At 36.8% G+C, this 13,543-nt stretch overlaps 2 protein-coding genes across 2 annotated transcripts; both read right to left on the bottom strand.

Annotated features, from left to right (window-relative positions):
• Window positions 1–68: 68 nt before the first annotated feature.
• kcnn1b (potassium intermediate/small conductance calcium-activated channel, subfamily N, member 1b) lies at window positions 69–9,853 on the bottom strand. Its single transcript, XM_017413343.3, has 10 exons — window positions 8,301–9,853; window positions 6,063–7,146; window positions 5,129–5,566; window positions 4,163–4,258; window positions 3,131–3,549; window positions 2,858–2,999; window positions 2,355–2,465; window positions 1,994–2,121; window positions 1,747–1,816; window positions 69–988 (listed from the first exon to the last, which is right to left on the bottom strand). Exons 2-10 carry the CDS (start codon window positions 7,137–7,139, stop codon window positions 704–706), a joined length of 2,766 nt encoding a protein of 921 aa, XP_017268832.1. The 5' UTR covers window positions 7,140–7,146; window positions 8,301–9,853; the 3' UTR covers window positions 69–703.
• A 142-nt stretch (window positions 9,854–9,995) lies between these two features.
• ccdc124 (coiled-coil domain containing 124) lies at window positions 9,996–12,325 on the bottom strand. Its single transcript, XM_017413336.3, has 5 exons — window positions 12,214–12,325; window positions 11,486–11,663; window positions 10,856–11,054; window positions 10,657–10,762; window positions 9,996–10,571 (listed from the first exon to the last, which is right to left on the bottom strand). The coding sequence occupies exons 2-5, from the start codon at window positions 11,642–11,644 to the stop codon at window positions 10,367–10,369; spliced, it is 669 nt and encodes a 222-aa protein (XP_017268825.1). The 5' UTR covers window positions 11,645–11,663; window positions 12,214–12,325; the 3' UTR covers window positions 9,996–10,366.
• Window positions 12,326–13,543: the final 1,218 nt, after the last annotated feature.

Genomic DNA, 13,543 nt, shown 5'->3' with positions numbered 1-13,543 from the left:
AAACGTAAACAGAAGAAGCCATCTTCTGTAACACAGATGAACACTGACTTTCAGAGTTGTTCCTTTTCTATAGCCTAAACCAGTGGCTCCCAAACATTTCAGCTATAAACTAATTCAAAAGGGGCATAATGACAACACAGATAATTTGAGTTTCATTGGCTGTCAACCAGCAACTGATTTCAGGGATGAAATGTTTGACAGTTCAGCCAATGCTGTTGCATCAACTTTGTTCCCCAACCTGTTTCTCAAAATGCTGCTGAAAGTAAAATATTGATACTGTTTTTAACCAAGACCGTTCTATGGTTCAGATTTATTATTGCCTCTTTTTTAAAACTTCCAAACCAGCATTTAACCTGCCTCAACAAAAAAGGTTAATCTTCCTGAATTAAATACTGCAAAACTTTAGATTTGTAAAGCAAAACTAGCAGTGGTGAAAATACAAGGGGAAAAAAAGAGATTTCACCATGAATAAAACCTTTAGAATTGTATTTATTAATCACACTAATATAGCTTGTTTGTTTTTTTACATATGAAAATCCTGTCTGTTTTCACACTAACTCCTGAGGAGATGACTATAAGACTCGAGCCTCTTTCTAAAATCCCATTAATTTTCTTCTTTCACTTTAGTTGTTTACATTTGCAGATATTGGAAAATGATCCTTATATATTACACACTGAGATGAAAAGCCCAGATTTGGGTCTGTTAGCTGTACGGTGTCTCTGGTGTGGTGGATCCTGGACAAAGTTGCTTGGGAGGGGCTGAAAAGCACTCAGAACTCAGTGAGGAAGACAGGAAGTGGACACGGCAGGCCAAGTCGTCCAGGAAGTCCCTTTGTAGCTTTGTTACCGCTTGGGAGAGCACGACCGGCAGCGACTGCACACCGAGAAGGATGGAGTCCAGTTTCTGTTCCAGAACCACGATCCTCCTGTCCATCTCCCCGGATCGATGCTGAAGTTCTGTTACCAGATCGTACATCATGTTCTGAGTCTGGAATAGAGCACAGAGACCACGGCCTGAAACGATGAGATCAGACGCTTCTCATTCTGTCAAGTTGTTACCGACTCATTCATTAATCATTTAATGTTGATATGACAAGTTTTAATTTATATTTTGCTCTTTCAGCTCCCACTTCATCTACATACCCACAATAACCTATTGCAACTTTGCACAATGACTTATTGCATTATTGTGTTACATGTGTCCATTTTATTGTTTTTTTACCTTTACTTATTTAACAAGTTCCTTTGATAACGAGTTCCAAGTTGCTTTTAAAAAAAAAGTATATATAACTATATACTTTTAGTGATAATTTAATGGAAGAATTTCATTGCATGAATAACTTGTTATACAATAATAAAGCTTTTGAACCTTTTGAATCTTAATCTGTAAATAACAATTCTTTCTATATTAAACATTAAACACCATGAACAAGTAGCCAAAGCAAAAGAAAAATGAAGCATACATAAAACTTACATAATCACATTACAACTAGAACATATCAAATATAATTTATTTTATATTTAATATCTCACAAGATCAGCTTAAATTGTGCACTTTAGCAAAAGCTGTAAAGACTTGTATATAAAATGATAAAACAACCTTTAAAAATATTTTGCTTTCCAGTAAAGAAAAATGACAGAAATTTTCTGGAATTTAACATAGTTAGTTCACATTTGAATTACTAGATGAAGATTTGTCTTTTTATTTAAATTCTTTCGAAACATAGAGGAAAATGTTGCACTTACCTTTGCGAGATCAGCGACGGTATTTGCCTGGTCAGTTAATTTCCTTTGCTCCATTTTGAGTCTTCGCAGCCTAAAAATAAAAACCAAAGCAAACATCACTTTGTTCCAGATCAAATTAAATCTTGGCAAACAACTTCCCTCATTAATGTTACAAATAATACTGTAACAGTACATGTTGGAAAAGGAAGATGTACATCCAAATGTAACTTTGCACATTTATAACAAATTCTATGACACTGATACCTACTCGTGGATGGCTTGCAGGAATTTCCGCTGATGGTGGCGTACGCGGGCTCGGTCGACCTTCTTCACTAACTTAGTGTTTTTGTAAATGAGCCATGTCTCTCTCAGTACATTTGCTGCTGTGTTTTTTATCTGAGGACGTAAATTATGGGAAATAAAATGGTGAAATTTAGGTGTAAGCATAAAGTAAATAACATTTCAGTGCTGTGGGTTGTTAGTTTCCGCGTTAAATTTTGCTGGGATGCAATTAATTAACAATTAGGATCATTTGTAGGACTTAATTGAGACATAAACCACAAACTATCATCGTCATGTTACAAGAAGCTTATTTGTTTTGAAATTTGCATTTATGTACATAAACAAACCTTTTTGTAAAGCTGAGTATCCATCATAAAGTTATGAACATGTTTTTCAGCTCTGGTGAGTTCTGACTTCCTTGCAACAACGGCGACTACCAAGGCAGTACATCCTGCTCCCTGAGGAGAAGAGAAGCAGCCATTAAAAACCACTGGAGTTGAAAATAACATCACAATCATCCATGCAGTCTGCAGTCCTGAAGTAGATTTTAGTCTCGTATTTAGGAGACATACAATATTTATTCAGGTAACCATCAGTGCCACTAAAGACAACAAACCAATGACATTAAATCATAAACAGCAAGACAAAAAGCAAACTTTTATCAAAAAAATAAAACATTCAAGCTGTAGTTAGTGGAATTGATTATGCAAATACAGCATTTATGCATAAGGGAGCTCTTTTATTAAAGCTAAGAGACTTACTTAGGGATGTCATCAGATCAAAAAAGACCTTATATTACTGGTTTTATAATCCTTCAGTGCATTTCTGAACTGTAGAATAAAATTCTCACCATAATTCCTGTTAGCAGGCAAACCCCTTTTCCACAGTAGGTGTGAGGGACCATGTCTCCGTAGCCAATGGACAGGAAGGTGATGGAGATCAGCCACATCGCTCCAAGGAAGGTGCTGGTGACTTCCTGTGCATCGTGATACCTGTCGAGACATGACCCCTGACTGTAAAGTGGTTAGAGTTAAAGCTGCAGACATGTTTTAGAGAAGACTACCCCGACCTTCCTTTTCTGGAACACTTTAATATAAACAGTGACGAGATTTCAGGTTGATACCTCTCACATATGCGGACAGTCCACGCCGCAATGATCCAACAGGACACGCTGAAGACGAGCAGGACAGTGCCGGGGCAGATGGTCATCAGAGTCTTCATGACAAAACGAGTGTCGAAGCTGATCTTGTTGAGGGCCCCGATGCTGCGAGAGGAGGCATCTGTGAACAGCTTGCTGTGGAGCAACATGACCCGCCCGATCAGGTACAGGCGCAGGAACATGGGCACGGAAAGAATGATGTCCACGTCGGCATCGGCCACAGAGGCTGTGTAGCTAAAGGCCAGGCGAGTAGTCCAGGTGAACACATACTGGCCCGGGACCGGATGGATGGCACAGACAAGAAGCTCGAACGCGATGAAAAGGATCCTCTGAAAAGTCATGGCTATCCTCCAATCATCTGCACCGTTGTCTACCATGAAGAGCTGAGGATTTACAAATTTATTCAGAAAACAGAACTATCAGTAAGCTTTTTTTTCTCCAAAATAATTCAATCAATGCTTTAATCACTTAAAAAAGTTTAAAAGCAAACTGTGAGATGATCATTTAGACAAAGAAAATACTTTGTTTAAAAAACAGCCAAATAGTTAACTTTGCAAACAACATTTTAATTAGCTGAGTTATTAAGGCTTACATTGGATTATAAACTCAACTAAGGATGTCCTAAATAGCAGTTTCATCCGTTTGAACAAGTTGAACACTGCTGGCTATTTTTGCACCTCTCATGTACAGTATGAGCTCAGATGGGTTCATTATTATAAGCCAACAACTGATTTACTGAATTCAGTCCAATTATCAAGTTATTAAAGACAAGAAGTTCCTAAAAGTAATGTGGCCATTAGGTTTATATATTTTTTTGCTAACAAAAAGGATAAAGTTTAGAAACAAATTTGAACATATGTGAAATACTTATCCATGTACAAATACTTTATAATATCTTTGAATTTCTTACTCATTTTATTGTCCAGTCTTCTTTTCTTACTTTGTATATTTACTAAGAAAAAAACACTACATTGATGTATATCAACATTATAATACCTGGATTTCCCTTGCGTGGTACATCAGAATGAGTCCAAGAAGAAAGACGGTGGAAATACTGATCAGGCCTTTTAATACGTAAGAATAAATAGATTCCTGAACACAGTGGAGACAAAATATGAATATAGTCAGAGTGTTGTGCTGTGGACACCCAAATAAACAACAACAAGACTGTGGAACTGTCATTCATCTAAATAAAGCAAATTTTACAGCTTAAAATCATCTATTTTTTTAATTTTTAAATTATTGAAGACATTTCATGTTTCAATTAAAGCTCCAGTTAATTAGAAATTAATCTTTAATATTTTAGAGAACAATTTTTCACACAAGTCCTCAGAAAAAATACTTGTGCGTGGATTTGTATCATTAGAAACACTATTAATAAAACATTTATGCTGTTTTTTAAATTAATTCTTTTTAAAGACAGAATTGTTCCTCATAATGTTAAAGATAATGGACCGTCAGAATCTTTTTATTTGCCCTCCCTACATTTTGTTCACCACAGAAAAACATCTGAATTATTCATAAAGGATCTGGCTAAAATGAGCAACGCTGGTCTAATAGCGAATGTAAACCTTGTCATTGAGGTCAAACAGATGTCTGCATTTAGCCAAGATTAGTAAGAATTAAAAACCTGGTTTATGTGGAAATCAGACTTGATATCTCTGTGCTGAAGTGCTTCTTGCATCCTACTGCGCTAATGCAACAGATCTACAATGATCTACAACAACGTAAGACCCTTCATACCTGACCAAGCTCTCTAACTTGCTAAGCCTATTATCTCTTTCTGAACTGGGCTACAACTGATCCCTGTCAGATTGTATAATTTAATAATAATTTAGTATTTTGCTGGCCAGTTGGAAGGAGCTCACAGGCCAGATATAGCCCACCTCTTGATGATCCCAGGTGTAGGTTTTTTGGATATCTGCCTAAAATTCTGTAAATCTGGACAGGTCTGTAGCGTACCTTGCTGTAAAAGGTCCTGGACAGCTCTGTCTCGATGACCATGGCAATGATGCCAAACATCCCACAGACCAGCGCGTAGTCACTCAGCTGTTTGCGCTTCCCAAACAGAGCTCTCCTCTGATTCAGCCGGTAGCCTATGTCCTTTGTCTTCTTCTGTGGTTTGCTGGCCTCTTCTCTGATCGGGTTCTCACTGTTAGCTTTGCTGGAATCTTCTCTGAGGACTTTGGAGAAGGCGTCCTCGAGGATGGCACTGTGGAGAAGCTGGAGCGGCTGCTGACCTGACTGAAAATCTGTAAGACTGGAACTAAAAGTACCCTGGCTGCTGAGTGGTCGCACTGTGTCCCCGTTGAGAATATTGCCCGTTTCCAAGGTTTCAGAAAGTGGAGGAGAGTGTTTAGAGGGAGACGCTTTTGTGCCACTGCAGTGCTGCGAGTTTGTCTGCAAAAGAAGATCAAGATGTAAACAAAGGCCATGTGTTGAAGTAGGCAACAAATTGCACTTATTGTTTAAAATGATGGGCTCAGGAAAGGGAAAACCCCTTTTCGATTTAATGTCAAACATGAAAACAAAAAGTATTTATTTGTGTATAAAAATACTTGTAATAGCTGTTCCCAAATTGCCTGAATCCATAATGTAAACACCACTTAAACACAAATTCTAATTACATCAAGCATAGATACGGTGAGAGATTATTTTATTAGCCTAAACTGAATTCTGTTGCTAAATTTAGTGGAAAATCTGGTTTTAAAAATGTAATAGTTTTCACATAAACTTATAGCACAATGACAGTTAAACCTGGATTTATTTAAAACCAGCATCCATTTGTATATCTAATGGTTTCTTAACTGATCTTCTGATTACAAGATTAGATTTGTCTTGGAAGAAATTTGGCAGTATATTTGTAACATACGGATAAACAGATTAAAAAATATACCTGAATATGTTGCTCCTCCCCTGAATCCTGGTTTTCAAGCAAGCTACACTGACTGGTGGAGAAAGACTTTAATGTTTTCTGACTGGTTGTTGTATATGACCTGTGTGTGTTGGTCAGACGACTGTAAGGGAGATGACGGCACTTGAGCACAACAGACGGATCTTCAGATGAGTTGCGTGTTTGATCACCAGTTGTTGAGCAGCAGGGCTCCTTCTTTCGACGCTGCTGAACCAACAGCGGTTCTTTACCAAAAAGCTCCTTCCAGTTGACGCCTGCACTACCAGAGAGCTGAGGCTCTTTTTGAGCTTTCATATTTGTCTTGGCATGCTCAATGGATTGTAGAGGAATGTTAAACAAATTTGGATGTGTTCCTTGGCTGCAGCCTTTGAGTTTAAAATGACCACGAGGCGGTTCTTTCTGATCTTCTTGATCGGTGATCTGAGGCGCAACAATGTTCCTCGGAAGGTTTGCTGCGATTTTCTGGAGATCTTTGTGGTTTGTTTGCTGTGAGAAACAACTAGTCGAACAGCGGGTGCTTTGAGAGAACGGATGGGCGCAAAGTGATGAAATGCTTCTCGTATTTCTCTCTCTGAAGTGGCTTTCTCGAACTGATCCCTGATTGGACTGTGGTAGTAAACTAGAGGTTTCAGAATGCTGAAAAGCATCAGGACACGGGCAGACATTTCTGTCACTGTGGTCTGGATGTCTCACACTGTTTGCTGCTCTTTCTGCTGAAGGCGGATTATCTTCAGCGCTGCTAACCTGGTCACAAAGCAGCAGCCAGTCCTGGTCGCTCAGCTGTGACAGGGTAAAGTTTTGGCTTTTCAGTGGGGACATCTGAGCTGAACTTTTAGGAGGACTGATTCCGTTAGATCTGTCGCAGAGTGAAGACGAGGCACAGCACTGACTCTTCTCCTGTGGGGATGAAGACGTATCACCTGAAGCTTCAGCGAATGGATCGTGCTTCTTGTCAGGACCTTCTGAAGCAAAATGTTCATGGTCTCCATCTTGGAAGACTTCGCCTGTTGAGTCGAGACGTCTTGTCGCATTGGTGGGTTTTACCAGAATCAACCTCATGGCAAACCTTAAAAAACATCACATGAACTGTTTTTAATGATAATCTGAAAGAATAAAAGTTCATACAATTTAATAATGTGTAACTGAGCCACCTTCTTTCATGAACACAGAAAACTGAATATATATCTGAGCAAATGATAGAAGTATGCTCAGATATTTCTTTTTTTTCCACAAAAATTCCTCTACTTCACATAAAAGTCAAGCAACTAAAGTTATATTTGTGTGAAGGTTTCAGTTTATAAATGTCTGTTTTAAAATATTAATTGCAACATATATATTCTGACTTATTTATCTTCACAGAATTTAAATGTTGCAGATGCTTTAATTTACTTGTTATACTTTTAGAAAGCTGTAGATGTTACCTGGATTGGGTTGTAAAATAGATTTAGTGAATAAAAAGTGAAACGAATGAGCTGAAGTAAGAATGTTGAAACATGCTAGTAAAGTACATGCATCTAAAATCTGTAGTGAATTATGAAGCAAGTGAACTTTTAACAAATAAAAAATATTTACAATAAAACCTGTCTGCAGCCACCAAATATAGACTGAGGTAAAGTGTTTGAAAACTCCTGTTTTCTGATCAACAGTAAGAATTTCCAAAGAGATTACTGAGCTAACAGATGCCTTTTGTGTTTGTAAATAGGATAATTATTTAAGGTAATAATTTGTTTAATCGCTGTTTTCATTAGGCTGATAATAGAAAACATTCTGTCAAAATCAGATGAGCCCCCCTGTTGTTTGTTTGCTGAGGCTGAGAAAATACCACAGAGCAGCTTCAAATCTCATTTAAGTTCTGTGAAATAAAGATATTTATTTTTTTATTATAAAAATGAGGGATGGGATATTAACTTAAGTCTTAAGTAAAAAATAATCCACCTGAGTAAATAACAAATACAGGGTTTTAAAATAGATTTTTAAAAAGCGATGCCATGAGAAATCATGACATCATCACCCTGCAAACATTATCAAAAAAACACCTGAATAAAGTTAACATTTGAAGATTACACAAAGACAAGAGCAACATAACTTATGACCTGAGTACTTTTGGATCATTTGAACCTAAAAATTTATTTTGTGTTATTTTCTACTCTACTTTTTTGTAATTTTCTTAATAAAATAAAAATATGGGGAAAAGTTGCCACTATTTCAAGTCCTTCTTACCTTCTTCTTGGATGTGCTACTTTGTCCGAACTTGAAGAAGCAGGTTACAAACAAAAAGCGCAGCTCATTGGCAGAACCGATGCCTCAAGACGGAGAGCAGCTTGAGTGGGTGTTGGACAGCGGTTTGCCTCCTCCCAGTATGAACACTTGATAAAGGAGCTTTGGAGATGCTTTCCTTTGAAAGTAATGATTAGAATTCAACAAGAAGAAAGAAACGGGCCGCGGCAGCTGCCCGGTGAAGGGTTGCCATGCAAATGAAACAAAGTGGGAGGGTGCAGGTTGAAAACGAAAATCTGAAACATCAGACCACACTGTTAATGCAGAACATCACACGTAACCGTTTAAAAACAGAGCTAAAACACTGGGAGGCTGCAAGGGAGAAGGAGAAGAATTGTTAGGTCTTGTCGCCAAATGGAATATAAAAGGTCAATTGAAGTTGTCATTGAAGCTTGTGGTTCAAAGGCCTTCGCACGCTCTCTTATCTCCTCCACCACAAGAGCCTGCAGGACAAAAGTGTCCATTTTTAAACCTGGTTCTGAATGAATCAAGCCGGTGAGAGCTCATCACCTGTGTCTTAGAAGATCTAACAAATGCAACTGCAAATCAGCAATCTACAAATAAAAGCGATGCATTTAAGAAGACACCAGCTAAGCACTTCAACAGTTTTTGATTTTTGATGCGAGAACCATGTGCGGTTTATGGTGAAACTATAAACCATTTCCAGAAACGTTAATGCGTCTCTTAATTGCAAAGCTGTAAATATAAAAAAAAACAAGGAAAATATACTGTATTTATTTACATATCCCTAGCATTAAAAGCCAAACAAAGGGTACACATCAAATTAACCTGAACTGTTGATATTGGAAATAAAATGTTATTTTGTTGTATGTGTTTATACTGTTTTCAGGCAGTCTCAGTGACTGTGCTTGTTGTTGCATCAGACGAGCCTGAAAAGCCTGCTGCTTGCTGCCTCAGCAGCTCAGTATATGAATGTTGCAGTGCTGGGGAAAGACCTTTGTTAAAAGCTGCAGCACTGCAGAACACCTCAATGAAGACAAAACTGACTTAAAGCCAATCATTTTACACGTTAAATAATCAAAAAGACTAAAGAGTTCTCTTTAAAAGAGTATTATTTTATCTAAAAAGGTAATTGTGTTGTTAGAGCTGAGTGAAATTAAGTTTTTTTTCCTTCTTAATCCTACAAAAGAAATTTGTCCATAAAATCACTTTGAAAACAGGCTTTCATTTGTCAAAAAGAAACAAATTGAGCAACTAATTTAGGCTTTTCTGCCCTTGATTTTTACATCAAAAACAACTTTGTTTGAAAAAAATAAGAACAGTTGTTTGGCACTTTAAATACAGTGAAGATATTGTGTTAAAAATCTCACCATTCGATGCATATCCACTTAAAGCAGCAATATCTATTTAAGCAAAAAACTGTTGCTGTTTCAGACTAAATTGCTCACTTACCAAAGTGTCTATTAAGACAAATAATGTTGTTACAATCATTGTTTTGGAATAACGTGTCTGCAACCTGGACACAAAACGGCAGCCAGCATTTCCTTTCAATAAGATGTTTTTCTTTTTATCCTCATCTTCATTAAAAAAAAAGCTGCACAACAGCTGCTACTGTGTCTGACGGGACCTGAGTCATATTCCTCCAAACAGCTGTACAGATAAAAGCAACACAATATGTTAATGATTTAGAGGTGAACTTTAATAAGTTACTCTCAAAACATCTGGCTTCTCATCTTTCCAGAAGGGCTAAGAAAAAAAACTGGTGTAAATCAATTAATTAGATAGTGAGATGCCTCATTAGAGTCTGTGAGCACAAACATAATGGTAAGTTGTTAAGTTGATAAAAGAAAATTTGCTCTTTTTTTTGCTAGTAAATGGAAGAACAGAGTTGAATCCTCTGGCACAGGAAATATTACTTATGGATGCTTAGGGGTGAAGCTCTCATCAGCAGCACACATTTTTGACTGAAATTAATATTTTTTTCCAATAGAAGTCTCTAATGTGCCCCGGTGGAGTTTCCAAGAAGCATCATGGCAAAAAGAGTGAATTCACTTTGAGTTGTAGGAAGAAAACCGTTGATTCAGAGGGTTTTCTGGAGCTTTATTCCACTCCTTCTTCAGCTGATGCTTCAGCTGCGAGAGCCTCATGTTGGGGTTCTCCTGTTTTAGACGAGGCATGTTGGCTTCCTCATAGGCAGCAAACGCTGCTTTCATCCTCCGCTCTGGGTGGCGGTCCTGCTCCTCTGGCCCCGTGCTGGGAGACAAAGACACAGTCAGTAATAATGAATAACTACGATCTGCTGGAATAAAATAGCATACATGTCACACATGATTGATACCTGAGCACAGCGATGGCATCCTCTATTGTTCTGGCTTCCACAGCTCCTTCATCAGCTATGACTCTGTTAATGTTTTCCTCCAATGGAGTCTCCAAGTGGCTTTTTTCTGTAGGAAGTGGTGGTGTCATAATTAGGAAAAAAATCTCCATTTTTTTTCTAACAAACCAAATTATGTCAGCATCTCCAACTTGAACTTTACCTTTCTCTTTGACCTGCTGTTCCTGTTGCTGCTGCTGCTCATTCTGAATCATCTCCTCAATTTGGGCACGAGTTACTTTTCCACCAGATCCAGACTCCTTCTGAGATTTGCCTTTTATTTGGGCAGCTTCCTCATCCAGAAGTCGTTGATTTTCCTTTTTCCTCTCAAGGAGTTCTAACCTCCTCTTTTCCTTGTCATCCTGCGGGACAAAATTAGTTTCAGATATAATCATAGTCGCTGATGTTTTGTGCTTAGAAAACTGTATGAAACCTTCACTTTCAGCAATGATCCTCTAACTGTTATCCTCACAGCATTTTTGCATCAAACAATATAAAGTTACAAAATAAATTTTATGTTATATCTCTTTTTTAGTCCCCATTAGACGGTTCAGAAAAAAAAACATATGTGCAGTTAACTTATGAGAAGCAAATATATAATTTCTGCAGTTGTTACTTTATTACATGTACAGAGGGTCATGTTAAGTTTCCCAAAACCTTAAGAGAAGACTATAGGATAGGTTTGCAAGTGTTTGCAAACCACTTCCAAATAAAATCTAATAATAGTAAACATTAGTTAAGATAGATAAAATTATAAGTTTAAAACTGACTTGTGGCTGTTGTGACTCCTCACCTTTCTCTGCTCTTTTTTAAGTACATGTTTGTCAGTTTCTTGCCAGAGGGCATCCTCTTCTTCCTGCTTCTTGCGGGCATCTGCCACGGCCTTGGCCTCAGCCTTTCGGGCTCTGGCAGTGACTGCCTTAGAGTTTTCACCCTGGAACTTTTTTGGCATCCTAACAGCTGCTATTTAGCTGAGGGACAGAAAGGATAACATGAGAAGAAACAGAAGAGTATGACTAACATGGAAATATTTCAAAAACTGGTACACAATACTAATATGATCCAGCATTCATCAAATGTTACATCAGTTATTAATGACCTTTATTTAAGTCTTTATCACCTACATTGAGAACTTGGACTGTTTATGGCACTATTTATATGGTGTGAGTAATAAATAGCTCTCTGAGGCTTTTTAGCCAGATGGGATGTGCAGCAAAACAATTATTTCATATATGGCAACAACAAATAGTTTCTAAATCTCACGCCGCAAACTGACACTGGTTAACAAACAGACAAATATGCAGAGAAAATACTAAAATTATAAATTAAAGGTCTATAATTCTAAAAATATCTGCACAGTCTGTGGCTGAGAGTAGCATTTAGCATTAGCTGACTGATGTTAACCAAAACTGAAAACCTAATTGTTTGCTCGTTGAGGAGCTGGCCGCTCACTAAGCTACTTCACTAACATTTGGCTTATCGTTACAACACCTAACTGTTTAATTAAAACAATTTTTATACCAGTATGAGAGGAAAACCAAGACGAAAGGAAACACCCGTTTACTGTTTCGGAGGCATCCGCCACCTCCTCCTCGAAACCAGCGGCACGTAGTGATTACGTCATCAACAGTCGTCAGTCAAAGCAATGATGTTTTAACAGAATTTGTAAATAAACCAAACAGCACACAAATGGATTGGTTTTGTAAATTATGTTTTTAGATTATTATACAATTTCATTTATTTTATAGCTTGATTCTGTTTCGCACATACACACGTAATACTTTACAAGGCTTCATGAATTAAATAATAAACAGATAGATAAAACATTACACTCATCTTTGCTGTAGTCCTAAAATAATTACCTTTTTTTTTTTACCATTACCATGGTCAATTTGACATTCTTGTATAAACATTATCAAACTGTTATGATCCAGCAAATCAATATTATAATATTGATTATAATATTATATTAATTCACATTTAACTATTTCTATTGTTTATAATTTTGTGCCTACATCTTGATTCATTCCTCTTTTCTTTTTAATTTGCTTTCAAGGAACTAAACCTTGTTTTTTAATCTTTTATAGTCTTATATTTTAATAGTTCTTCGGGTTTTCTGAATGGCCTTTCAAAGTCTTTCTTTAAACTTTGGGTGCTTTTTCTTTCATTTTGTTCCAGTATCTGACCATTTTCAGAGGAATGTTTTGTTATTGTTAAACCCTCTGACTTGGGAATCATTCAGGAATAAAAAGGCTCCTAAACTAAACTCCTAGACAAACATGTGTTGCGTCAACACAAAACAGACAACTTATCAAAGAACCGATTTTAAAAAGGATTTTTCTGCACTTTGTTACTCGCAACCTGCCACAAAGATAAATTATTAACTAAATTGTAAACCTTCAAACGCCTGAAGGATTATAGATTGAGACCATTTAAAATGTCAAAATAAAGTTTACTGCTTTAAAGCAAATAGCATACATGTTTCACTATTTGAGTAAATTATTCAAAATTACACCTGTGAGAATAAAGTATATATGCACCTCTATTTAAAAGTTGATTAAAATTATAATTTAGGATCACTGGAATCTGATCTGAAAAGATTTTATTTAAGATAACAGTACTAACATTTAATATTTCTCTGAAGCACTGATGAGTGTGGTAGTTTCATGTTTCTTCATTTTAGATCGTATACTGAACACATGATTAAACTTGCCTCCAACTTGTCTTTATTGTCAATCTCTAAAAGAGTTTTTATCCAAAGGCTACAACAGGATTAAAAGTATTTTGTTTTTCACTAAAATGATAATAAATAATATTTTGTTCTAGTGTATGACTAAATTACAGTACAAAC

Source organism: Kryptolebias marmoratus, linkage group LG24 (genome assembly GCF_001649575.2).
Source record: "Kryptolebias marmoratus isolate JLee-2015 linkage group LG24, ASM164957v2, whole genome shotgun sequence".
Taxonomy (NCBI): domain Eukaryota; kingdom Metazoa; phylum Chordata; class Actinopteri; order Cyprinodontiformes; family Rivulidae; genus Kryptolebias; species Kryptolebias marmoratus.
The sequence above is the reverse complement of the archived record's forward strand: the minus strand, read 5'-3'. Positions and strand labels throughout refer to the sequence as shown.